Source organism: Podarcis muralis, chromosome 3, assembly GCF_964188315.1.
Source record: "Podarcis muralis chromosome 3, rPodMur119.hap1.1, whole genome shotgun sequence".
Taxonomy (NCBI): domain Eukaryota; kingdom Metazoa; phylum Chordata; class Lepidosauria; order Squamata; family Lacertidae; genus Podarcis; species Podarcis muralis.
Genome location: NC_135657.1, coordinates 58668277 through 58696196, shown reverse-complemented (window position 1 = coordinate 58696196; position 27920 = coordinate 58668277). Strand labels below are relative to the sequence as shown.

Below are 27920 nucleotides of genomic sequence, written 5' to 3'. Positions count from 1 at the left end.
GTTTTTGGTTGCACTGAACACAATGTTTGTTGTGATAGCATCTGGCACATGTAGCTCTGTGTGTGTGTGTGTGTGTGTGTGTGTGTGTGTGTGAGAGAGAGAGAGAGAGAGAGAGAGAGAGAGAGGCAGACAGACAGACAGACAGACAGACAGACAGGCTCTATGCTGAGCTCTTCATTTTGCACCTTTGCCACCCATTCTTAGTAAAGAATCCCAAATGTGCAACTTACATTAAAATGCACCCCAGACCCTTTTTAGGGGCTAAATGCAAACCCCTTCATCTCTAAACTCTTTGGTCTTGGGGGTTAATGGATTTTGTGCTCAGCTGTCTATAGTGGTATCGCTTTAGCTGTATAATGCTAAAAATGTTAATCCTCAGTTCTTGACATGAAAAGGTTTTTGTAATGTGAAGTTTTTCTCTGCCATATTAGGTGTTCAGAGAAGCACCCAACAGAGCGAGAGAACTGGAGGCCCATGTTCATCAGTTTCATCTGGTGCCACAGACATTGCCACCTGGTGAGCTCCGGAAAGAGAACGTGTTTCTTTTACAGGACAGTTTTCAGTATTCTTTGTCATCTCATTTTTTGATCTTTAAGGCCATGAAAGTTTTAGATTCTGTTTCTGTTGAAGGGCATGGCACTGAGTCACTAAGACCATGCGTCCAAATGTATTGAAAGGAAATTGGCTTCTAATACATTTTATGAACAAAAGAAAGTACATTTGCAGACTTCAAAATTAACAGAAATTAATCCCTTTCACCATTTGAAGTTCTGTACTGACATATTCTTCCATCAGTATGATTCAGAGGATCAACAATGAATTCTTGCTTCTGACTCAGTAGCATTTTTTTCACTGGCAATAAATGTTTGAATTTGTTTCTTCCTGGAACTTAATCAGATGGTAAACTAGGATCAGCTGCAGGTTGTGACTTTTCCTGTGGGTGACAGCTTAACGATGTGTAGATTTTGACCACACATTATTTGAGTGTTCCTAAACTGCCTGGGTATTGGGATTGGCAGTGAATTTCTCACACCTCACCAGATCTGTCAGTGATGCGTATGTCATCAACATTTTCACATCATTCTGGACCAGGAAGGCAGTAATCCAGATGATGTTTGGAACTGAAGGCTAACTCTTTAAGATTTTTAATTTGTTTAGATGGGGATGGAGAAAAAATACAGAGGATATTCTTAAAATGGCAAGAATTGGTATTTTTTTGCTTGTTTTTCCAACTGCAATTAAATTCAAGTACCATACTAAGTGCAATTTGAAATACCAAGTGAATTGTGTTGTCTTGTTTAGGTTACCCTGTTCTCCAAAAGATGGTGCTAGTGTCCTCTGCCTCTGAAAATGTTGCTCAAACTCAGCAGGCTTTGGAAATTTCTGCACCTGCAGATCTGGATAAAACTACAACAGAACTGGCTGACTGGTTGGCACTGATTGACCAGATGCTCAAGTCCAACATAGTTACTGTGGGAAATGCTGAAGAAATTAATCGGACAATTGCACGCATGAAAGTATGTGGTGCCATGAAGTGTTGTGTTGAAATCCTGAAGATATTTTGAGTCCCTGCTTTATTTTTTGGTGGAAAAAGATAGAATTTGGTTTAGATGTGGATGATTTCTCTGCTTGTCTTGAAAGGCTTTGAGCCTTTGTGAGTATTACGAATGAATATTCACAAAGACTTGAACGCTTTGCATATGTTTGATGGAACATGCATAAAGTGCTTGCCTTTGCTCCTTACTCTACTCAACCCTGCTTGAAACTTATATTGGAGCAGAAGAAATTTGGGGCCCCTTCCTACTGAGGATCCTCAGCAGCAATGAATTGTTTGTGTCCAGTTCCAACTGAACCTTCTCCATCGCAAGCTGCTGAGGACTGGCAACCCTAAAGCACTGCTGCCTCCACTTTTCTTCTGCCCCAAGTAGGTTGCTGGGGATGTTTGAAGCAGGCGAAGGTGGCAAATGTGCACAGTCTTGCTCAATGAACAGGATGAACAATGCTGTGTTTGCCCTCGTCCTGCTGTTTGATTAATGGTGCTCCCATTTAGGAGCGCTGCTTCTTTAACACATTGCTTCTGAATTTGTTCTGTGTTTGATGGTTAGGTCCTATAGTATAATGCCTTTCTGTAACCCAATGCCCTACTATTTTGAAGTCAACACTGATAAGTGATTCCTGGGTGTTCATTTATATGTGTGTTGTGTTCTGTTGTGTCTAGCACATGACATACAATGCAGATTACCAGAACACGTTCACCTTCCACAAAACATGATCATTATCTACAAATAGGTGTAGTGCATTCAACTAGAAATAATGAAATTCAATTAATGTAGGTTAATTGCCTTGCTCAATAATTGTTAAACATTGGGATCCAGCCTTAGGCAGCCTGCGATTGTTTAAAGAGAGATGTGAATATCTACACCGACATTTAAAATTGCACTGGCTGAAGTTAAAAGGGAAGTGATTACACATATTTATGTTGACATTTTCCTTGCTTGTGATATTAGCAACATAGTGAAGTGAAAGCAAGCAGTAACTAACAGCTTTAGGGTACTTGTGTGTGTGTGTTTTATACATAACCTTCATAGCAGTGGTCAAATTAATTGTCAAACACTTTGCTGCAATAATACATGTAATGCAGTTTCATGGGATTGATCTCTGAGGTCGTTTCAGTTGTCTGTCTTTGGACACATAAACTTATTATGAGTATAATGGCTCATTGTAGAGATTTCAGTCTCAGTTACTTGTTATGAAGAAAGGGCTTGTTAATATGGTACTCATGCAGGTAAAAATGGAATTTTCGTGAGAAAATAGTACTGAATATATAGTGTGTGAAGTCCTAAGGACCAAAATAAAATGTTGCAAATGCCCACACCCTGCCCCACACCCTTGGAGCAAATAAATATAGGTAAGAATTCATGAAAGTCTGCAAAGTTAAGCCCAGCACAACAATATGATTTTTACCAGTTTTATTTTCTCATCCACTCATGTCTCATCTCTGTATAGATACTGCAAAAAAAGTTGAGCCTTCATTTTAATATGTTGATCATATTAGTTAGTACAGAAGTAGTGAGAACATTGTAATATGTTGCTTAAGAAGTTACTAACTTGATAACCTTTTGTAATATAAATGTGAATATTGTTGACTTTCCCCCATGGTTTATTCTTTATTTAAATCTCAGAAAGTAACTCATTTTAATCCTGGCTCTTAACAGATAACAAAAGAAGACTTAGAACATCGACATCCCCGGCTGGATTTTGTTTTTACCTTGGCTCAGAATCTGAAAAACAAAACATCAAGTTCTGATGTTAGGACAGCAATCACAGAGAAACGTATGTTCCCCATGGACAGAAGTGTGAGGAGATGGGTACAAATGCACAATAGTTACGCTAGAGCAGGCACCCCCACACTCGGCCCTCCAGATGTTTTGGGACTGCAACTCCCATCATCCCTAGCTAACAGTACCAGTGGTCAGGGATGATGGGAATTGTAGTCCAAAAACACCTGGAGGGCCGAGTTTGGGGATGCCTGCATTAGGGGAAAGGCGACCAATTTTTATTAACAGTGACTACTGAAGGGATGCAGGGGCCAGAGCTTGCAATGGCCTGGGTGGAGACTGACATAATCTGGCAAGTCATGGTTGGAGGCAGGATGGAATATGGAGGAGACCTGAAATTTTACCACATATCAGAGTCCAACATAGAGAAAAGCAAGCTATATGTGGGAGTGGTGGGAGCTTCATTGCCTCTTTATACATTTGAACTAATATTGGCCTGGAGGAGGAGGGACATTTAGTGGTAATTATGAATATGCATTTATGCTTGTAGCATAAATGTGTGTGCTAGAGAGAGAGAGAGAGAGAGAGAGAGAGTCTAGCAAAGGGATTCCATGTGTAGAAATGAACCTGTCCTTCTGTTAAGATGAATGGGTGAGTTTGTGAGAACTGTGCATAACAGCTTCCCAAGGGCTCAGGGTTGGCTTCAGTGATTTTTGGATGGTTACTCTGAGTAACAGAAAGATTGAGGATAATGTAATAGCCACAAAATGCTTTTTGTTTGGTTACATGTTCCTCCTTTGTCTTTTTCAGTGGAGAAAGTTAAGAACCAATGGGATAGTACACAACATGGGGTAGAAGTACGTCAGCAGCAGTTAAAACGTATGCTTTCTGACAGCATGAAGTGGGATGACCAGAAGCAAGAAATGGAGAAGCTAATTGGACAATATGAGATCCACCTGCATGCCCTTCTGCAGTCTCCTAAAGAGAAGCTCACCAAGCAGATTGCTGAAAACAAAGTAAGTTAAAATGTGCTTTCTAATTTGATTCTCTGAATGGTTTATGAATCCATCTTGCACTTGTCTTATTCACATGCCCAGAAAAATATATTTGATAATTGACAATTTACATTCTGTAGATGAAAAATTGCTTTCTTTAAATTCAAAATACTTGTTGAAAGTTAGTTGTTTCTGTAGCTACTTTTTGAAAGAAGTTGCCTTTGAGAATGACTTATTATCATTTATTAAATTTGTATCTTATCCTTTCTCCTGAAGGACCTTGTAAAGGCTGATAAACCTATTCTAACCTATTTGTTATAAAGTAGAGCTTCAAAATGCACATAGAACTTGAATGCTCCCCAGCATATAGGAAGCTGCATTATTCTGAGTTAGACCATTGGTCCATACAGCTCAGTACTATCAGTAATGACTAGCAAAACGTTTGCTTTACACAGGAACACACGTGCACATTTTACTCATCCCTTCTCCCTGATTTAGTCATACCTATGCTGAGGATCACTTGATCATTCTGGCTAGGATCCACCCTTGCCTTCCATCTTTAATCCATTGGCGTGTAAAATTAGTCTGTCCGCTTGTAAAACCTTGCTGAATAGATCTAAAATGTTTTGTAAAGTGTCAGTTAAAAAACACATAAGATCCATGCTGGATCTTTCTGAAGGTCCATCTAGTCCTCCATGCGGTTCTCACAGATTCTTATGGGACAAGCAGGACAGGAGCCCAGCAGAATTTGACCCACTTCTGATTCCCAGCAACTGGTATTCAGAGTCTTACTGCTTTTGACAATCAAGACTAGCAGCTACTGATAGCCTCAGCTAAGAAACAGATGAAAAACCTGCTTATTTTTAATGGTACAACATAATCTTCATCACTAATCCAGGTTTATGTCTGTTTCATGATTCTATGTATATCCATAAATTTTATTACAGATAATGGAACTTTAAACTTGCAAATAAATACACCACAAATAAATGTCAGCAATGTTACAAGGAACATGAAGGGCTAAAAATAAGTATTTATGTATATATTTTATTTGTTCTATTATAGATGACCATGCATAATGTTTCACCTACATTGTATATTTTTATTTGGTAAACAAATGATTTAAATATCATTCATGTTTTGTTGTTGTTGGAGGCACATCTGCATATTATTTATGTTAGTTTAAGCGGACATAAAATTCAGACCACAGTTTATCTATAAAAATATAATCTCATTTGTGCTTTGCGACTAATATTATGTTTGGAACAGCATAGCTCTCCAATTACTTTTTAAGGCTAGACAGCAAATATGTGAAAAGTTTAGTAGTTGAGGATTTGCAAGAATGTTTCAGGAGAGCCTTTTAAATGATTGATTCACCCATAGATCCTCGCTATTTTTAAACTGTGGCCCTTCATCTTTGTCCTTCCTTCCTTTGGCTATGAACCCCCTGAGCATGGATGTTTCTCCTTAGAACACATTTGATGCTAAATGCATGGTATATAGTGACACTAGTAGACGCTCTTTAAAATGACTCTGATGTTAAAATCTATTCTCTGTTGCTAGGGAAAGCAGTTTACTCATGTTACAGTTCCTTCCTTTAGCTAGCAGGCAGGACTGGAAGAAGTTGACAGGAAAGAGATGAACATTTTGCCCCTTCAGCCTAAAATAGATTCTGTCTGGCAAGCAGGAGGTTGGGTTGCTGCAGGGCACCACATCAGCCTCCAGTAATCCCCTTCTCAACTCTTTTCACAACCCAAAAGAACTAGAGTCATTAGGGGAGAAAGATCAGCCCTGCGTCACAACTCATTACAGAATACAGCAAAGGCCATTGATGAAGTAGCCATTATGACGAGCAAACAATAAACAATTGGACCCAGTACCTCTTCCCAACATGGTGTTGAGAGTAACTCCACATCTTTGCCATGCACTGAAATGAAAGCTCACTTAAAGCCATTTAATCATCTCTAGGTAATGGTAAAGGTACCCCTGCCCGTACGGGCCAGTCTTGACAGACTCTAGGGTTGTGCGCCCATCTCACTCTAGAGGCCAGGAGCCAGCGCTGTCCGCAGACACTTCCGGGTCACGTGGCCAGTGTGACGAAGCTACTCTGGCAAAGCCAGAGCTGCACATGGAAACGCTGTTTACCTTCCCGCTAGTAAGCGGTCCCTATTTATCTACTTGCACCCAGGGGTGCTTTCGAACTGCTAGGTTGGCAGGCGCTGGGACCGAGCAACGGGAGCGCACCCTGCCGCGGGGATTCGAACCGCCGACCATGCGATCGGCAAGTCCTAGGCGCTGAGGTTTCACCCACAGCGCCACCCGCGTCCCTTTCTTTTAACTCCTCATCACTTCTATAAACCAAATCTGGTGGATCCTGGTGGATCAGACCAAAGCCCTATCTAATCTAGCATCCTGTTATAACAGTGCCGAACCAGATATCTATTGGAAGCCTGTAAGCACAACAGCACTCTTGTGTTCCTCTGCAAGTGGTATTTAGAGGAATACTGCCTCTGATATTGGATTTAGTACATAGTCACCCTAGTTAGTAGCCATCAATAGCCTTAGCAGCCATGAATTTGTCTAAAGCCCCTTTAAAGCCAACCACATTGGTGGCTATCACTACATATTGTGGTAGTAAATGCCACTATTTCAACTATGCACTGTATGAAGAAAAAATGTTCTCCATCTGCCCTGAATCTTCCAACATTCAGCTTCTGTGGATGACCCCATGTTAAAGTATTAAGAGAAAGGAAGTAAAGAGTCTTCCTATATACTTTCAACACACCACGCACAATTTTAAATATCTCTTTTATGCCCCCCTCATATTCACTTTATTGACCGGAATTTTATTTGTGTTGTGGGGAAAGGAGCGATTTACACTTTTCGGATTCTCCTTCCCCAGTATTGATGAGTTTCTGCTAGATTGCAGAATCATGGGGCTGTTCCTTTCTGTTAAGATTGTAGTTGATGTCTCTGTGGAACAGACCCTTCTTCCTTCCTGATTTGATTTTTTTTTTTTTTTTTGTAGTTCACAACATTGGATGAAAGAGTGATCCTTTAATTAAAAAGTATAGTCAGAATTTGAGAAACCATATTTGATTTTCAGTTTTACACTGATACCCCCCTCTTGCTTTTTCTTAACTACTCTGATTTTGTTGCTTAGATGTTACTACAGGATTTAGATAAAGGGGATACCAAGATGAGTCAATTCAATGATCTATCAAACAAACTTCTTCAAGACTACAATGGTGATGACACAAGAAAAGTGAAGGAAATAATGGATCACTTGAATACCTCATGGATCAACTTGAAACAAAGGTATGTGCAAACAAACGTGTGCCTCAAATTCATATTCTATTAATTCAGGTATAACCTAAATTGGGGGCTTTCTTACCAAGTGTGTCTAAATCGAGGAAGAACTCTAAACTGTTCCTTTGTGCAGCGCAAGCCAAATGAAGCTGGTCAGATATCTGACTCTTTTTTTCAGCATGGATCCAGGTGTAGCCAGGTCTTTAAAGTTCCTGAGATATTTGTTTAATAAATATGGCCTGTTTTTGGAAAATATAAGGTTGTATCATTAACTACTTTTCTAATCAGCATTTCCAGCACTGATTGAGAGGAGTGCTCCATCAAGATTGCCTCCCTCTTCCTTGTCTATGCTATGTTGTCAACTGTCTTGTGCTTTTGGATTTCCTTGACATCCCTATCACCAAGGGTACACAAAACCTACTGAAAGTGAAAGCAGTGCTTCCTGAATATGGAAACATTTTCAATTCCTTCTTGAAGTCATTTCTGGAAAATGGTTGAAAGAAAGGTGCTTTTTGATGTTTCCAAAAAATGTGAGCATGCATCTCATTTGGTTCAGCCCCAAGTACTGTAGTGCCAGGAAATAACAGATTTCATTATGGAAAGTCCTTGAGCAGAAAAACAGCTATCTGTGTCTCCTTCAATGTAACCAGAGCACATCATTGTTTAGCAGCATTCTGCCTGACCCAGTCAGGTAGTGGTCAAAGGAAAAGATTATGCATGTGCAACATACTTGGACATCCCTATATCCACAGGCTAGAGCAGGGGTAGGGAAATGGATCTGGCCAGTGGGCTTGATCATTATTTTCCCCATCTCTTGCAGGCCAAGTTTGACCTGACTTTTTTGTCCATATGGGTCTTGCTGAGTGCTGTTGCTCCACAACAGAGCACTTTGCAAGGGCTTTAGCAAGACCCAGTAATCAATCAACTGATCGTCAGTGCCTGCAAATGGACTTTTGGATGAGTCAGATATTTCTTTACCTGCCCCATGCCTGAGGTCGTATATGGCATCAGCTGTAGAGCAAGTGGGCATAGCTTGGTGGAAATGGCCTTCTAGTTTGGGTCCACGAGCCAAACGTTTAGCACCCCTGAGCTAGAGTCTTCAAAAGCAGTAACATTGTGAAAGCGGACTATTGCCTCATGGATGTACCTCATTCCCTTGTATAAGTACTCCTCTCCAAGAAAGCCTTCTGTCCTCTGTAGGGAGTCCTGGATTACACTTTGAGAAAATATCCCTCAAGTTCAGTTTTTAGTGTTTTAAGCCACAGAAGCTCCCTGTCTGATCCTGAAAGGAACAGAGTTAATGATTTTTCCCATTTGAAAATAAACTTCTTGCAGTTGAGTCACAATTCCTTCTTTGTATAATAGTATGTTTTCTGCCTCCAGCTATCATTCTCTTCGTTACCTTGAACAATTTTATTTTAACCCGAAAAAAGTTTCCTCTAGAGATGTGAAGATGGTTTGTTTTTATGTTGCCTTTTTTCATCATTCCACATAATTTCATCAGTCCTGTCACTTTCACTGTGTTAAGACCCAAGAGTCCCTTCTCGTCTGGATTTCCCTTTATCTTCTGTTAGCATTTGTGGTTTCTGTACATCAACTCTCTTTCAGGCAGGTTGAGTATAATTATTAGACTTTATGTATATGTTATAAAATATAGACTTGAAAAATATGTCAAATAATAAAATATATATACTTCATGGTGCTGGAGAATAAAAAGATAGTATGCTCATTCTCAATGTGCTCAATATGCATTGCAAAGTATTGATAGTTGCAACATTTCTAAAATAAAATAACTTCCCAGGTAATGTAGGGTGGTATATGGCTAATTCATTTTGGCATGAAGAGTTGAAGGTTAAAAAACTGGCCAATAATTTTAAGGTAAATTATGGAGGAATTTGTATTGGGACTTGATAGGAACAGTGCAATCTTATTGTAAATGAAGCCAAGTGGTGAAACAGGCTTTGAAGGCAAAAGTGAACAAGCAGCTATTTAAAAGAAGCTTGGGTAGATTATGTTTTATCTTGAAAATGTGGTGGAGGAGGAAACCGACATTTAGAAATCTGTTTAAATACTTCAAACCATGAAGCAGGTAAACATGCTGGAACTTATCTATGTGTATGTAGCAAAATGTATATACTTCTTGATTGTAGCAAAACCTCTGCTTACAAGAAATGCTAAAATTATCAGAAAAAACAGCAATTAAAAATCGATAATTAACAGCAAGTAAAAGAAAGATTAACAACAGCTGGGAGTAAAGGACTGCTGAAAATAATGGAGAATTTCAGCATTTTCTCTAACTGAAACTTCTTTAAAACCAACATGTCCCTGCTTGTTATATTAATTCAGACCATTTAAAAACCACTGGCATTGAAGAGATTGCCCTCTCATATTTGAGCTGCTGTATAAATTAGATATGCTACACAGTGGGCAATAATTGTTTATACTTCAGGGTTGAGACTGGGTAATTTGTCAGTATCTCTGCAACCTGGATGAATAAATTACATTCTTTATCCCCAGTCTCAGATATTATTTCTTGAATTTAGTCTAGACTTTTAAAAAAGTCTACTTTCATGTTTTAAAAACCCCTAAAAGGGATTAGGGGAATAGGACATCCTCCTTGCAACTTTAAAAACCACTGTTTCTGTCATGCATGTGCTCACCTATTACCCCCCCCCCCCAATTATGATAATCAGCAATGTTATTCTTTGGACTTTTTGGAGTTCTGTAAAGCTACAGCAAATATGACGTTAGATTTACCTTTTAACTTCGTTGGTCCTTTAACTTCTTGTTGTTAGCTTTATCGTTGATTCAAACATTACGTGGGTTTGGATTTCCTGTTACCTGACAATTCTTTTGCTTTATCTTCTTAAAGTGCTAATGTTCTTTAAATTAACTAGGACTACGCAGGGAACAGATTTTGGACTCAAGACTGAAAAATACATTGAACAGTACAGAATTTCAATGTTACATCTGTCTAGCAGCTGGGGATGAACAGAAGATGGTTCTTTACGACTGTGTTCATGTTATGTGTTCCTAGATACAGCTGGCTGGCCAATGTTCTGGACTAAATGGATCTTTCCTCTGATCCAGCAAGTCACCTGATACATTCACAGGATCGTGGGGTTCATAGCATCTTAACTTCCTCCTTAGCTTTTGCTTTTCTGCCTTGGCAGCATCCCTACACTCCAAAAACAGCACAATCCTACTGCACGATCTTAAATATACTTACATGAAATGGGATTTATTCTTAGCTAAGGGTGCACAGGATTGCATCCTTGTCTACTTTAATGAACAAATAGCTCCACTTTATCTCTTTATTGCACACATGCTTCTTGATAGTATTCAGGTAGATTCGGGCCACTTAGTAAATGCGCCACAGGAAGAAATCCAGCAGGAGATGCTCTCATGACCAAGGGGCGTTTGCAAGGGCATTTAGTGGAGGAGTTTGAGGGGTAAGGCCAGAGTGCTGTCTCATGATGTATGTGGGATCAAGAGACATGGATGTGTGTATGTGTGCTCCTAGTTCATCTACCGTTGCCTCTCACACATCAATACTTCAGAGGTTTGTTAAACTGCAGGTTCCAGTTTTGTCGGGACTGTGGAACTGTGGTTTAAGTGATCTCTACAAACCAGGTTATAAAACCATGGCTTAATCCTGATCCATAATACACTACATGGATTATTTCAGAATTTAAAACAGGCGAGCATAAATAAGCATGCCAAGACATTAGCAGTTGTTGATCTTAATGATAATCATTTCATGGAAATTATCCATCATCTGAATATCTGCCCATATTTTCACCAAACATTTCTCATTTAGGCAGAGCTGTTTTACAATTTGTTCTTGGAACTAATTTCACAGTTATTTAGATCTGGATCTGTGAGTAGTAGTAACTATCACATGGACTGTTGCATCAGTTTATTATTTTATGCTGCAGTTCACACAGAGTTTTACATAGGAGATCATCTGGAGGGGCATCTGTATCTCAGAAGCCCTGCTGGCCCCAACTAGATGTCAGGCATTTAGTGCCTCTGGTCTCATGCTCTGGAATACTCTTCCAACAGAGATTCAGCAGGTGTCCTCACTGTTAACCTTCAGGTGTCTCTTTAAGGCTTTTAATGCCTATTCAGTTGTTTAATTTCCCTTTTTAGACAAACTGGTCATTCTTGGGCTTTTTTTGTATTGTGTTTTTTATGTTGTGCATCTCTTTTATATTTTATGTGAGTGGGTGGTGTGGATGCATGTCTGAGTGAGTGAGTGTGCGCTCTCTCTCTCTCTCTCTCTCTCTCTCTCTCTCACACACACACACACACACACACACACACAAAATCATAGGTATCTTCCATACTGGCACAGGTCCCACTTCACCTTATATGGTGGCTCCACACATTGGCTATTAGGAATCACAAGAAAATATCTTACTGCAGAACAGTAATTATATTAAGATGCTTTGGTAGGAAATCTGGATATGTATTTTTTTTTTTTGCTAAATGCTGAAAAGATATTGTGGGAAGTAACTACAATTTTGTTGGAGCACTCCAGCATAAAATTTAATTTGTGGAAGTGTTTGGATTCTGCTGTCGGTAGCTGCACACACTAAATCCTCTGGATATTAATGTTCTGTGATGGTATAATTCTTCCATATAGAACTGTATTTTGTGTTGGCTAAAAACTGAAGATGGGGAAAATACCTCGATTATTATGTCTAGAGGTCCTAAGCCCCATGCATTTATCCTTTAAATATGAGCAAAGTTGTAGCTGCCTTAAAAAAATGTTCTTAACTATTTATTTTAAACATATAATTGAAATGTGATCTATTCATTCTTTGTGTTTCTAAAAAAAAAGCATGCACACAAAGTTCAACCATTGTGCCAGCAATCACCAATACTTTAAAATAACGTATTATTCAATAATATAATACTTGAAGTAGATATTTGGAGAGGATGCTTTTGGTACTATAGCTCTGCAATTTGGCACTTGCTTATTGCAGGTTTTTTGGCAGGGCAGGAAAAAATATATAGATTTGGCACCTTCTTAGCCTACCAATAGATTATCACCAAAACAATCTTCAAAAATTAAATCCTGTGAGTTGATCATGTTGCCTGAATTCATTTCAGTTTGGAAAGATGAAGGTCAGTCAAAGTCAAAAGTGTTGCAAATGTTTACAGAATATTGAGGTGTGTAATAGAAGACAAGTGCAATATGTGAAATATGAAAGAAACTCTCAAATAAATTATGATTCGATTAAAGGAGTAGTTGCAATCTCCCAAGTAAGTGATAAAATAAAGAACATCTGTTCCACTTTTTAACAGCATTGTGGTCTGTACACTTTAGGGAGTTGTTTTCATTCATTGCGCAAAAACTATTTGCTTGCTTCACAACGTCCTGAAAGTGTTCAGTTAAGTTCCTCACACTTGCAACATTGCAATATGGTTACAGCAAGAAGAGGAGTATTTGGTATATTGAATTATTTTCATAAATTGTAGCATCTTGCAAGTAAATTAATAAGCATAGAAATTCTAGAACCTGTGGCATAATGCACCAAAACAAATGCGCACCAACTGCTCTTTCTTAGATTTAATGATTACTTTTTGCAATTTTTTTGAGGTCAGTGTTATTTTTCTTCCCTACAGAACATCTAATAGGCAGAATGCTTTGGAGGCTGAGCTGAAGGCAGTGCATGCCTTGCTCAAAGACCTTGAAAGTTTCCTCAAGTGGATACAAGAAGCAGAAGCTACAGTTAACGTGCTTGCAGACGCATCACAACGAGAACGTGCTGTTCAGGACAGTGCTTCTGGAAGGGAACTGAAAAAGCAGATAGAGGTAAGAGCATGACAAGTTTGTGTGTGTTAGTTAAAGTAGTTAACTTGCCTTTACGTTTAAAATGCTAAAGCCAGATTGCAGTAAATAAAAACAACAATAGCATGCAATTAATAACGAGTCCAATGCCTGCTGAAGAATAAAGGCTGCAGCACAGTAACGGAGGGCCATCAGCTAAGGGATCAAAATGAGCTGCTAAATCTGAGTTTGTATTTTAAAGAAAATTCCACAAGGCAAATGTTTTTCTCTCCATAAACCTTGTTTAGTAAATCTGTACTTAAAAGTTACAGTAATTTTAATGAAGTATTCCCCAAACCTCTAGCCCATTGGGCCTCTTCACAAGCATTTCTATACTTTCTAAGTAGGGATACTGCAAATCAAGAATCAGCGTATCATGATGTCTTACATATCTCACACCAGCTTAAATTTTGCCTCAAGAATCTCTCAGAGACACAAAGCTCCTATATTGTCAGATAGGAGGGAATCAATAAGTAAACTTTGCTGATGGGAACTGCTATGAGGTGTCTCCCTTTCTTGTTATTTACTAGCAAGCAAGGTCCAAAGGTATGATTGGAGGCAGGAAGGAAAACACCTTGTGACAGCTTACCGTTGCTGATTGAATGCCATTAATTCACACAGGAAAACCATAACCCAACCTGATTTTTAGACATAGGCTTTGAAGTAGAGGGATCATTTCAGCAATACGATTTTCTGCGATATAAAAAGAGATTTCAGTAAATTTATACTAAAAGAGCAAATGTACATTTTTGTGAAGTCTTCTCTTGGTCTTGTTAGTATTCATTTTTTCAGTAAGTTGCCTGTTTTGTTTCTGGCTGTTCTGAAGATACATAATTATAATGTAGCTATCTTTTATCTATTAGCACCTATGGATTCCCCAGTTTATTCTTATACAGTGATACCTTGGGTTACAGACAGTTCAGGTTACAGACGCTTCAGGTTACAGACTCCACTAACCCAGAAATACTACTTTGGGTTAAGAACTTCACCTCAGGATCAGAACAGAAATCACGCGGCGGCAGCTGGAGGCCCCATTAGCTAAAGTGGTACCTCACGTTAAGAGCAGTTTCAGGTTAAGAACGGACCTCCAGAACGAATTAAGTTCTTAACCTGAGGTACCACTGTATTTAGCCTCTGAGCTCTCTAACCCTCAACTAGTCTTAAACTCAAAACTACTGTTGACCACGAGGGATGCGGGTGGCGCTGTGGGTTAAACCACAGAGCCTAGGACTTGCTGATCAGAAGTTCGGTGGTTCGAATCCCAACAACGGGGTGAGCTCCCGTTGCTTGGTCCTTGCTCCTGCCAACCCAGCAGTTCGAAAGCACGTCAAAGTGCAAGTAGATAAATAGGTACCGCTCTGGCGGGAAGGTAAACGGCGTTTCCATGTGCTGCTCTGGTTCGCCAGAAGCGGCTTAGTCATGCTGGCCAAATGACCTGGAAGCTGTACGCTGGCTCCCTCGCTCAATAAACCAAGATGAGCGCCGCAACCCCAGAGTTGGCCACGACTGGACCTAATGGTCAGGGGTCCCTTTACTGTTGACCTTCTGTCTACTAATGTGGATGATAGATGGTAAAGGAAGAGTGAGCCACTAAGAATTGGCTCAGAAGTTTTGAATGCTGAAAATAAATTGCATGATGGTTTTTATAACTGTCTCAAAGTTGATAAAAGGACAGATAAACTTCAAATATTGTTTGGAGAATGAATGGGGGGTGTCTTTCAGTATAGTATTATTACTAAACACATTTCTGATCTCATCACTGAGGTACTGGAAGGAAATGAGACTAGCCTTATTTGCTTGGCTACCGTGAGAGAAGGATGCCAGACCAGATGGTCCATTGGCCTTATCTAGTAGGCCTCTTTTTACATTCTTATGTTCTTATCTGTCCCCTTTTCTTTCTTGGAGGTTCTGTAAGAGCTATTTTCCTTGATTGCTTAGTGGTATATTGGGCAAACCAAGGGCAGGTAGGTGTCCTCTTTTGAGGCTGTTGTACCCTTGACTTTAAAGCTCAGGAAGCTGAATAGCAAAGTTAAAACATGCGAAATTTCCTCTAAATTGTGAGGGGGAAATTTAATATACTTCCCTTATAATTATGGAATCCTTGTTTGCCCTTCTTGCATTATGCGACTCCTTCATAGTTATTTCCATTTTACCTGAATATTTTAATACATTTTCTACTTGAATAATTTCCCTCCATTACGTGCTATAATATAGTCTCTCCCAATGTAGAAATAAATGGGTTTAGTCATGTGCATGCAGCTTCGAGTTCATGGCAAACCCTTTTGATGGTCAACAAAGTTTGATTTGTTTTTAGTCAGTGAGAACTTGTTAATCATAAACGTGCAGAACTAACAATGCAGGCATTCCTTCAGAGCATTTGCAGCTAAAACTTAAGCATTTTTGCTCTGGGACTGTAAATGCAAAGGAAACAGCAACTGAAAGAATGGAGGCACAACTGCTCGATCTCTAGCAAATTGCCCCCCCCCCACCAACTGTTTAGAAGTGGCAATGAACTGAATCATTTATTGAAGTGACCCTTCACTTGGCAGTGGTTACATACAGTGGTTTCACTGCCCCCTCCCCGCCCAATTCCATCTTCAGCCTTATCCTATGACTATAAATTCTCTTTTTCAAGAATGCACAACTAACTCAACTGGTTGCCTGGAGGTGTGATGCTTTTAGAGGTGTTAATGGAACAGTGTATGAACCTAGAGGTTTTCCTTTATTATCCTTTGGATGCTCTAGCTCCAGCTTGAAGGCTGTATGTGCCAACATCCTCAGTGAAATTAAAAGGGGTTTCAAATTGCACTTCTTAGACTGTGCAGTGCCACTGTCTGAATCATCACAAAGTTTTGCACTGTCCCTGCTCTTTTGAGAAGTTCGGCAGTACTTCTTATATTCGAAGGAAGGACAGGGGAAGTGGTTGACTGCATAGTTAATAAAATGAGGCAGTGTAGTATGTCAGCAATGTAATTTTTGTTAGCTTGGCACTTCTTTCCCCAGCAAAAAACCTTTGCTGCAATCCTCCTTGGTTGTTATTTGTGCTGCTTCTTTAGACCTCCATGTTAGGAAGCAATAGGGATATACTTTTGTTTACTAGGGGGTATCTGTCCTGGATAGCTTCAGCTGGAGATAACTTGTACATTGCAGTGCTAAGGGAGACCCTCAGTTCAAATAAACCTAAAATCTCTTAGATTCTCTCTCTCTTTCCCCTGTGAAGATAAATTAAGTGTGTGTGTGTGTGAGAGAGAGAGAGAGAGAGAGAGAGAGAGAGAGAGAGAGAGAGAAGGAAGGTTGCTCTGAGGCCCACTCCCAGTTTCTCCCCAGGATCAATATACCATCTGAACGTCTAGAATTTTGGATAAGATAGACCTTAGTTTGATGTAGAACATCAAATACAAGGCAATTCTTATGTTTCTATATTTGTACAAAATATTAAGCATTACAATAAAAAGCAATTATAGGATCCACACTTTGTGCAAGGACAAAATGAGAACATAAAGTACAGTATCTTATACTATTATCTCATTTGATCGTATGCTGGTGATTTCAGTGAAGGAAATTTCTGCTTAAAGTATGAACCCATCTTGCACTTTTTAATCAAAATGTTTCATAGTAAAAATGCCAGTAGCAAACTGATGTGAATATAAGCATTACATGAACTCTAAAAAATACAGATTATAGTGAATGTTAGTAAATTCTGCAAGGTTAGTTTCATGGCAGTAACTAAATTAACTCAAGGACCTTTTAATTTTATTCTAGTTTAATTCTGTGTGATGGATGAATTAAATGTTTGAGCTGGTGGGTTGCAGTTACTTTTTGTAGATTTTCACTTGTAGCTAGTGATTTATTTCTTGTGATTTATTTTTTTGCTATTTCTTAGATGTATACTTTCAGCTTCTTGGGAGCAGTATGTAATCTATGTACTACAAAAATCATTTTGGTTTTAGTGCATTTATGGCCAGTTATGCACACAAGGGAATAGCCTTTCCCCAGACAACTGGTTGTTTACTGTGTTCTGTCCTGTCCTTATGACAAATACTAGGAAAACTTGACTGATTCTATTTATTTTCAGAACTTAGAGTTTTGCAATATATTTTTCATGTCTTCCAAAGGAAAATCCATCAGCTATAGTTATTTCTGTTCTATTGGCTATGATAAGGCTAACTTAGCTGGTTTGTCACTCAGCTCACACTCTGATCTTAACAATCTAGGACTTCCTGAAATGTTCCCCACATCTTCTTTGAGAGGTACACTTAATTTACAGGTATTGAAGATAAGCCAAATGATATCTTCATCAAACAGAAAATATTAACAAGGCTAATATTGTGTATAGATCTCTCTTTCTGACTGTTATTTCAATTTGGATCCTGGATCAGAACTCAAAAATTCCCTACACTACTTTGTGTCATGAATTACCCCACTTGGCAGTGGGAAACATGTGTACTTAGATATTTTCACTGGCTATAAAGTATGTGGAAAAAAGAACATGGTGTCTTTAACAAACGAAAAGAGGAAGAATTATGATATTTTGTATCATAAGGTTGTGCAGATGTTATGTTTCAGAGTATGTTGGTTTCCAGTTACTTAAAAAACATGAGAGCAAAACATGAAAATCTGTACTATACTGCTGGCAGTCATCCTAGGGGTTAGTGTTGACCTGATTTCCTGCATGTGTCATAGCATTCAGCAGGAATTAGAATGAGGAAAAGGTGTCCAGTTGAATGAGAATAGTGAATATATTAGAGGCAGCATTTTAAAATATGTAATCGTTCAGGTTTGCTGGCCAAAGACTAGGTACAGTTGAGGAAGATAGCCCTCAGGCACTATTATTGACAGCCTGGGGGGAAAGTGGGAATCTTACTGAAAAAGTTGATCTAAACCAGCGGTAGGCAACCTAAGGCCCCCCGGGGGCTGGATGCGGCCCAATTGCCTTCTCAATCTGGCCCGCGGATGGTTTGGGAATCAGTGTGTTTTTACATGAGTAGAATGTGTCCTTTTATTTAAAAAGCATTTCTGGGTTATTTGTGGGGCATAGGAATTCGTTCATTCCTCCCCCCCCCCCAAATATAGTCCGACCTACCACATGGTCTGAGGGACGGTGGACCGGCCCAAGGCTGAAAAAGGTTGCTGACCCCTGATCTAAACCCAGAGAGTAAGCACGAAGGTTGAGTGTCTGAAGAATGTGTTAGAATTCTTAAAGATGACTATAGGTCCTAAGATAAAGCTGTGGCAAAGATATGGCTGGGAGAATTAATTTAAATATTCATATACTTACAGAGTAGACCTGGAAGTCAGTAAAGGGATTATGGTAGGCTTGGCCAAAAAGTTCTCGTCATGTGCTAGAAACAACATTCTACTTAACAAGGCAGGGACAGACATTGCATGGAGAATGAAAATATGTAACATAAGAATCCTGGGAGACAGTAGTACTTCAAGAATCACACTTTTAGGGAACAGTACAACCTCTAGTTTACCATAAAGTCCAAATAAGGGGTTTTGGTTTTGTTCCACTGAAACTAAAGTTAGTAAAGTTTAGCTTAACACTGCCATTTATTTAAAGTGAAACAAAATATTTAAAAGTAAAAGTAAGTTTTAATGAGTTTTTTCATTGTTTTCATTGTTTTGTTTTGTTTGCTGCTTATTGATAATTTTTCAGCTTATTCTTGGTATTTTAAGCTTTTAGAATTTTCATCGTTTAATTTTATAGTACGGTTTGCTTTTGCTTTATGTTTGCTACTAATATGTAAGTAGGAAAGTGATTTACATTTTTTAAAAAATAGGTACCGTATTTTTCGCACCATAGGGCGCACCGGACCATAGGGCGCACCCAGTTTTTAGGAGGGGAAATCAAGAAAAAAAATATTCCCCCCCCCAGCCCCAAAGAGCAGCGTACAGGCTGCACACAACCTCTCCCTGCCAGAGGGGTTGCGCGCAGCTATGGAACAAGCCAAGGCAGCGAGCGGGATGGATTCCACTCGCTGTTTTGGCTTCCCCTTTAGCCCCGTGCAGCCTCTCCTTGCCGGGAGACGCTGCGCAGGGCTAAAGAAGCCATAGCCCCGTGCAGCCTCTCCCTATGGCACAAGCCTGCATTCGCTCCATAGGACGCACACACATTTCCCCTCAATTTTTGGAGGGGAAAAACTGCGTCCAATAGAGCGAAAAATACGGTAAGTGGCCTTCCTCCATATTCATAGAAAAAGTTAAATTTTTAGTTTAGTGCTACCAGTGTCCTAACTATGCAGTGTAACAATCTATATATGAAAAGCAACTTAGCTTCCCTTGTTCACATGTGGTGGAAACCTCAGCCTCATCTGTATAGCCACACAACCTTTGTCCACAGAGCTATCATTGGCAATTTCAGAGCCGCCACAAATAATGCAGACTGCACTATTCTAATAACCATGGAAATTCTACCAAGGAGGGATTTTCTCTTTTAAATAAAGCGGGATTGAGAGAGCATATGAAAATACTGTAATTACACCTTACATGACTTTGGCATGAAATATTCAAAAAACATCCTCCTTCTCTGCAGACCTTTGGTGTTAAGACCAGTAGTGGGACCCTCTTGATGGTACCACCATCCTCAGAAGTTAAGTGGGTGGTGGCCCAGGAGAGGGCATTCTCTGTGGAAGCTCCCAGGTTGTGGAACTCACTCCCCAAAGAGTTGCATCTGACACCTTCATTGTATAGTTTTTGTCATATGCTGAATATGCAACTCTTTGCCCTGGCCTTTGGCACTTGGGATATGTGTTTTCAGGACACACCCTAATTCATGTGATTGTACTTGGTTTAAGTGTGGTGTAGTGGTTAAGAGCGGTAGACTCGTAATCTGTGGAACCGGGTTTGCGTCTCTGCTCCTCCACATGCAGCTGCTGAGTGACCTTGGGCCAGTCACACTTCTTTGAAGTTTCTCAGCCCCACTCACCTCACAGAGTGTTTGTTGTGGGGGAGGAAGGGAAAAGGAGATTGTTGGCCGCTTTGAGACTCCTTTGGGTAGTGATAAAGTGGGATATCAAATCCAAATCCAAACTCTTTATATTGAATTGTGAATTGTCTGCTTTGGAAGCTTAGGTTAATGATGTAAGTTGAATGATAAAATCTATTTAGGCTGAAGAATGCTTTTTGTAGAAAAAGCAATGGTTTGTATGCTCATAATGAAATTTTGTGTGTGAGTAAGGTGAAGCTTCCCACTTGCACAAATGATGCACTTGCTTATTTTGGACAATTTATTTTCATTCACGCTTTATGGGCTAGGGGCAGGAACTGAGGAGGGTCCTGCAGCCTCACCCACTGAACATGAACCAACTTACTGGGTCCTCCTCTGTAATCACAATCACAATCATAATTTAATTATTTATACCACGGCCATCTGGCTCGGCTTCCCCAGTCGCTCTGGATGGCTTCCAACACATATAAAAACGTAATAAAATGTCAGACATTAAAATCTTCCCAGTAACAAGGCTGCCTTCAGATGTCTTCTAAAAGTAGTGTAGTTCTTTATCTCCTTGACATCTGATGGGAGGGTGTACCACAGGGAGGGCGCCACTGCCAAGAGGGCGCCACTGCCACACTTTCAAACCTGCTGTTGCAGCTACCAGAGTTCAGAGGTTGCTCTTTAAAAAGCTAGGCAAAATAAAAAAGGGGGGGGGGACTGTGAGATTCTTAGAATGTTGCACTAGTAATGTCGTTGAGTACTAAACTTAGAATCATAGAATTTCATATTTTAAAACCTTGTATTGATTTACAGAATATGCACCAACCATGCTAATGGGTAAATTTAGAAAAAGTTAGAAGTTGTAAAGTTTTAGCTGCTGGAGGTATAAAACTGTATCCTTGGGAAAGCATGTGGGATCAAACAACTTCACTTAACTAAATGTAGCCAATTCTGTTTTGTTTTGTTTTAACATTAAGTGCCTCATTTGTCTTTTCTATTTTGTTGCCTCAAGTTAGAATCTCACAGTAAGTAAATATTTGTTGGCTCTAGTCATGCACGGAAAAGGTTGCTTGCAGTATTTGGTGAAAACATTTGCTTTCCTGATTTCTGAGCCGTTGTAGGAGTATGGTAGCACTCTATTCAACACACAGGCAGAGAGGATGGCTATTTAAGAGGAATCGCGTGAGCTTTTGTAAAAGGGATTACCAAGTAGTCCTGAAGTTGTGCTCCTTATGATTGGGAAGAAGACTTTTTAGATATGTTCTCCCCCCCCCCCATCCGAAGTATTGTGGGACTGCCCACCCGCTTGCTTCTCCAATAACACGGGAATATTAAAAAAATACATGGGGGTTGGCAGGAGTAGGTAGGAAGAAGGAAGAACCAATCAAATAGTCCCTCACACGGTCTCTGACACTTGAGAGCTTTGTTCTTGTGAAATTGTTTTACAATGGTACCTTGAGTTACATACGCTTCAGGTTACATACGCTTCAGGTTACAGACTCCGCTAACCCAGAAATAGTACCTCAGGTTAAGAACTTTGCTTCAGGATGAGAACAGAAATTGTGCAGCGGCGGCGCAGCGGCAGCAGGAGGCCCCATTAGCTAAAGTGGTGCTTCAGGTTAAGAACAGTTTCAGGTTAAGAACGGACCTCCAGAACGAATTAAGTACTTAACCTGAGGTTGGGATAGAGCGGGGGTAGCCCATGCATAACCCTCAAGATACTGTTACACTCCCAACTCCTATCAGCTCCAGTTAGGATAACCATTGGTGGGGGGTGATGGGAAATGGAGTATAATAACATCTGGAGGGCACCACCTTGGTTATCCTTGGAAATAAAGCCATTGTGGTTGTGGTAAGCATGCTACTTTCTTAGTATTAGGCCTTTTGTGATGTATGTTAGAATAATAGAATTGTAGGGTTGGAAGGGACCCAGAGGGTCATCTAATCCAGGCTTCCCCAACCTCGGCCCTCCAGATGTTTTTGGCCTACAACTCCCATGATCCCTAGCTAGCAGGACCAGTGGTCAGGGATGATGGGAATTGTAGTCTCAAAAAACATCTGGAGGGCCGAGGTGAGGAAGCCTGCTCTAATCCAATGCCCTGCAGCGTAAGAATATGCAGCTCTCCCATATAGGGGTTGAACCTGCAACCTTGGCGCTATCAGCACCATGCTCTATCCAACTGAGCTATCCAGGCCATGTTGATGGCATGGAGTTTATTTCCAGCACAACTATTTAAGTATGATCCACTAGAGCCATGTTTCTGACACAGTATCTGACCTGTTGATCCTATTTATGATTGGGAAGGAGTTTTAATCTTGGTTATTTTCCTTGAAGTGTTCCACGTCCTTTCCTTGCAGGGTGTGGCTAGGGTCAAGTGCTTGAACCATACTTGCTCTTCGCATACCATTTTACAGTGCATTGGGTTTCTGCTTGTGGAATTATTTGATTCGTTCAGCCCTGGTAGGTGGTTTGATATTAGAACAGGACGTTTGATCCATATGTTCTGTTTTTATTGATTGGTTAATGACATTTACAATGTCGCCCAATAACAGGCTTCTCTGGGCGGCTTACAAACAATAAAGCATTAATATCCAAGAATAATCACAGAACAGTAAACCAACTCTACCATAAAATGTCAGCACAAAAATTTCAACAGCTTCAGCGTCATAGGGGGGAAATATGCTGCACTACTAAAAGTATGCAGCATATCTAAAATTCAGTGAATTCAAAGGTTCACAATTATAAATCAGCAAAATAAAAAGCCCCATCACATGGCTTTAAAAAGCCACACTAGGTGAGCCTCTCTGTGGAGGGACCTGCCACATCATAAGATACATATTTGATGAAGAATATTTGTATGTTGCATATCCAACCTTTATTTCAGTGTTGAACTCAGGACAGCAGACACAGGGTTCCTGGGCTGTCTCCTATCCAGCCACTGGCCGCCTGACCAGTCTCCCAGACTTGCTTTGCTTCAGAAGCACTGCAGCCTCATGTGACTTCAGCCTGTGCCTTGTTACACTTTGCCACATTTGAAGTATGTTCTCACTGTTAGACCCACACTGATGCTGACAGCAAAAGAATAGCCTCATTATGAAGCATCTGTCTTAGACTAAGTTCCTTAAATGATACAACTTCTCAGAGTTTGTTATCAAGGTCCAAAGCTTGTGAAGAATCCTGCCCAGGGGGAGGGAGCAGGAGGGTGAGTAATCAATAACTAAAATATTATCTTGCTAAAATCATACCTAGTTGCCTTATTCTTCAAGTGGACCTACGCAGGAAAGGTTCTAATTGGATTTTTCACCATAATAACATTGGTACTTCTACATATAGAACGATTCCTTTCGGAGCTCTGGAGATGAATGAGCTTTAAGCGAATCTTCACAGGATAGGGTTTGCCCCCTGCAGGTCTTCCTTTTGTGCAAGATAATCTAGCTTTTGAGAGCTGTCGCTATGTGATTTATTAGCCTTTAACGTATGGCTGATATAATTAGGGCAGGTATCCCTCTGCTCTTCTCATAAGATTTATAGCACACTGTATTATTCACTTGCTCCACAGCTCTGCCAGAGCTGCTTCCAGTGTGAGCGCGAGAGCATCTTTCTCCAGAGTGAGGGAAGGAACGCTGCTCTCTTTCTTCCTATGAGGCATATTCAAAAGGAGAACTGTTGTGATTATGTCTTCCCCGAGGAATTCTGCTTTGTTTCTGCAGCTCGGTGCTGTCAATTCATAAACCTTCAGTGGTATGTAGTTCACTCTCCCCATTTGGTAGCAGGCATTTTCCCCTGGATCTGCTGGGCAAATGCAGGCTTCGAGGATGCCGGCAAGCTTTTGTTTTTGTGTGTATTTGGCTTTTTGAAAGAAGAGACACTTTAACACTATGCTAACTGCCTTTGCCTTTGAGTCTGTCACTCGGAAAAGCTGCCCTGGAAGCGAGCATGCTCAGAGAGCTGGCAAATCATTGTCCAGTGACCAAGAGGAAATGATAGTTATTCTTCATTTATAATGCAAATTTTGAGGTGTCTTCAGAAGTGTGGCAAACTTAAAATGATGGCGGTGGTGAGAACATCGCTGCAGAAAGTTGTGGTATTGTTGCATCGCTTGCAGAGAATGGCAGTTTCTTCCCCACGTTATCAGAAGCTTTGCAAGGTAAGTAAAAACTGGAAAGTTAAACTATTGTTTCTTTCTTTCCTTGCACTAACAAATTGGATGAATATCTATCTCTATCTATCTATCTATCTATCTATCTATCTATCTATCTAGAAATACAAGTATGACTTAGTGTGGTTAGGCACTAGAAATATTTTCTTGGGAAATATTAATTATAGTTACTGAAATGGATACTTTCTTGGTTTCATTATTTTTAGCCACAGTTGGGAAGATGCTGTTAGAAATGCTGCTTCTTATAAAGATCAGTTAAAAGGTTAGCGTAAGAGCTGTTCAGTACAGACCCCCAGTGTCTTTTAAAATATCAGTCCATATTTCAATTTACAAAAGTTTAAGGTAGCACCTGCTTTCTGCAGATATGCAACCAGTGGAGCTTCTGTTGTGTTACATTATTTTTTCTGTTGAAGAATTAGATAGTAAAATGGTAAAATGTCTATATTTCATAAAATGTATATGCTGCTTTTCCATTCAAAAGCCCAAGGTGGCCTAGTGCTCATGACAGTAATGTAAACATCTACTGCTATGAGTTGTAGATTCTGTGTGGTTGCAGAACTTTTGCTGTAGTGGAACTGCTCAAAAGTGCTTGCTAATCTTTAACTTTGAGATACGAGGGGAAATCATTAAAGTTGGGTAACTTTCAAGGTAAGAGTCTCACTGTGTAAGTCCATTCTTGAGCCATTTCTCATACAGCCAACCTAGCTAGAAAGGACAGAGTGGGAGCAGGGGGAAACACAAGGATTTATCTTTCGGCGGGTTATTGGAGAACTGGTGGGTGTCTTTTCCTTATTTTGAAGCAGCAGCAGCAGCAGCAGCAGCAGCAGCAGCAGCAGCAGCAGCAGCAGCAGCAGCAACACAAACATACACACAAAGAAAACAAGAGGGGGGAAAGGAAACAGTGATTATCATCAAAGCAGGAAACTGGCTGTGGCTGGTAGAACTTCTGATTTTTAATACTACTGAATATTGCTGTTTTAGGAGTTAATTCATGCTCTTTGCTTCAGTGTGAACTGATAAAAATTAAACAATATTGTTTGCATTTTCCATCACTTGTTATGAGAAGGAGGAAACAAATCTCCTGGTTTCTTGGCTATCTTACATTTAGTCTTTTTTGCTTCCTTAAATTATATAGGAGTGACTAGATTTCTAAAATATTTATAACTTTGTATAGATGTTTCAGAAGGTATGCTGTGAATTTGAAAATATCCAGCCTGTACAAATACAACTTTTAAAGCATGACTATCTTAAGTATTTTTGTTTCAGCCACTTAAAAGAGTAAATTACATAGCTGGCATTCGTTGCAGCTTTTGGGTGAAAAAAAATTCTTTTTTGGAAACTTGTCCAGAAGTGTGTAAGATCTTAATGTTGGGCATGAAATAAGATAGTGTGGTTGGGTTGTTTGTAAGCTTATAGTTTTGGGGTTTTTTTCTTATCACATCAGTCACTTGGCACAAGCAGAGAAGCCAACTTTGTAGTAGTAGTACTAAGATACTAGAAGAAATTGCCCACGTAGAACAGATGTCAGTAGTGATGCATTTATCCTGCTAACTTAGCTCGTGAAGCAGCAAAAGGAAGTTTTATTTTATGAATGGGAATTGATGGTATATTTATCACTCAGAAGTGTCTAACAGCCTGGAATTATTGGATACATTTTTTGTTCAAAACGATCATTTTCTAGGGAGAAAGAAATAGCATTTTAAATTATACACTGTTGGTTTCAGTTGTCAATTGAAGTGTTCAAAGTTTGTTTATAATGCTCATTCAACTGATGTTGGGAAATGTGTTACAATCCCAGCCTCTTCCACCAGGTGTCAATGTAAGGCAGTGTTAAATGAATGGTTAATGATATAGCACAATGAAAATCTAATGTGCATTGCAAATTTTAAAGCAACTTTCAATGAAATAATGAACTGCACTATTATTCTACTGTGCTCATTTCATTGGGGAAAGAAATAACTGAAAGTCTCTATATTCTTGTGCACAAAAAAAATTTATTCTTCTTGTTGTAATCGTAATAATGCAATCCTGTAATTTGACCATTCTATGTACTAACTTGTATGCTAGGAATATGGTAAACATATCTGTAGCTGTATTAAGATTGATTTCAATAGTGTAATGCCAAATGATAGAATACATAGCAACGTAAGTACATGTTTTATTCCTAGATTTAGGGGTGACACTATCCCCCCCCCCAAATGTTCACTTAGAGTTTTGTTGAGCAGTAAATTAAAGCTGTCTTAAATTGAAATTAATGGAAAATATCTTGTAAATAAGTTCATAATATTGCTAATAAAGATAATATCAGAAGTGTATTATTATAAGTCTGAATTCTACAATTAATTTTTTGAGCTGGGGAGTAAAAGATAGAAGTTCTAAAAATAGATTGTAAACAAAAGCCTGTCTGCTGTATACTTTAAGATAGGGATGTCTTTAAGATAATTTCAAAAGCCTTCTGCATACAATTAAGTCAGACCTCTGGGAAGAGTGTTCTATCCTTCCACTGGGTGGGTGGGGGGGGGGTTAGGGAACAGAATTGCACAAAGCTAAAAAACAGGTGTCCAACTCACTTTTGATTTTGGTCATGCCCTTCACTGGCTTCTGCTCCACTCAATCATGCGACCCTTGACCCATTGCCCTGCATAAAGTTGCCCTTGACAGCAAACAGGTTGCCCACCCCCTGCTTTTAAGGCACAGCAGAATACATCTGGTAGGTTTTCCTAACACAGTGGTACCTCTGGTTACGTACTTAATTTATTCCGGAGGTCCGTTCTTAACCTGAAACTGTTCTTAACCTGAGGTACCACTTTAGCTAATGGGGCTCCTGCTGCCGCTGCGCCGCCAGAGCCCGATTTCTGTTCTCATCCTGAAGCAAAGTTCCTAACCCGAGGTACTATTTCTGGGTTAGTGGAGTCAGTAACCTGAAGCGTCTGTAACCTGAAGTGTCTGTAACCCGAGGTACCACTGTACATTTCTCATTCTGGATTGGATCCAGTGGTGCACCTCTATTCACAAAAGGGACCCTTTTTGAATTCAAGGCGTTTGTTCTGTTGGAGGTTTCTACAAATGAATACAGATAGGGAGGAGGAGGCAGTATCTGTAATATTATTCTCACCCTCCACCCCCCTATACTATGTCTCATGCTGTTATGGAGGGCCCGCAACTGTGCTATTGGGATCATTGGACCTAACCCACCCTCAGTGTTGACATAACAAAGTAGGGACATGAATCACAATCCTTTGGTTATGCCGTTCCTATCAATTTCCCCTTCAGTTTCATACCTCTGGAAGTATGGTGTCAGTCTTCTTGAGGGAAACTGCAGGAATTTTCTCCAAATATTAGCTTGCCCCTTCCTGAGATTGTAGAGTCTTCTTACAGGATGGGAGCAGCATCACTCGCTTG

The 27920-nt window shown here is 39.8% G+C and overlaps 1 protein-coding gene across 9 annotated transcripts in view; it reads left to right on the top strand.

Moving 5' to 3' along the window:
- The window catches only part of UTRN (utrophin), a 311465-nt gene that overhangs the window by 123493 nt on the left and 160052 nt on the right, over positions 1 to 27920 (top strand). For 8 of the 9 annotated variants that reach the window (XM_077925924.1, XM_077925927.1, XM_077925928.1 and 5 more), the window contains exons 47-52: positions 432 to 516; positions 1303 to 1517; positions 3216 to 3333; positions 4089 to 4294; positions 7437 to 7591; positions 13217 to 13406. In XM_077925924.1, the coding sequence (XP_077782050.1) occupies positions 432 to 516; positions 1303 to 1517; positions 3216 to 3333; positions 4089 to 4294; positions 7437 to 7591; positions 13217 to 13406 (969 nt within the window). Of the gene's footprint in view, positions 1 to 431; positions 517 to 1302; positions 1518 to 3215; positions 3334 to 4088; positions 4295 to 7436; positions 7592 to 13216; positions 13407 to 23867; positions 24507 to 27920 lie in introns of those variants that run through there. The other variant, XM_077925929.1, reaches the window with a different exon arrangement.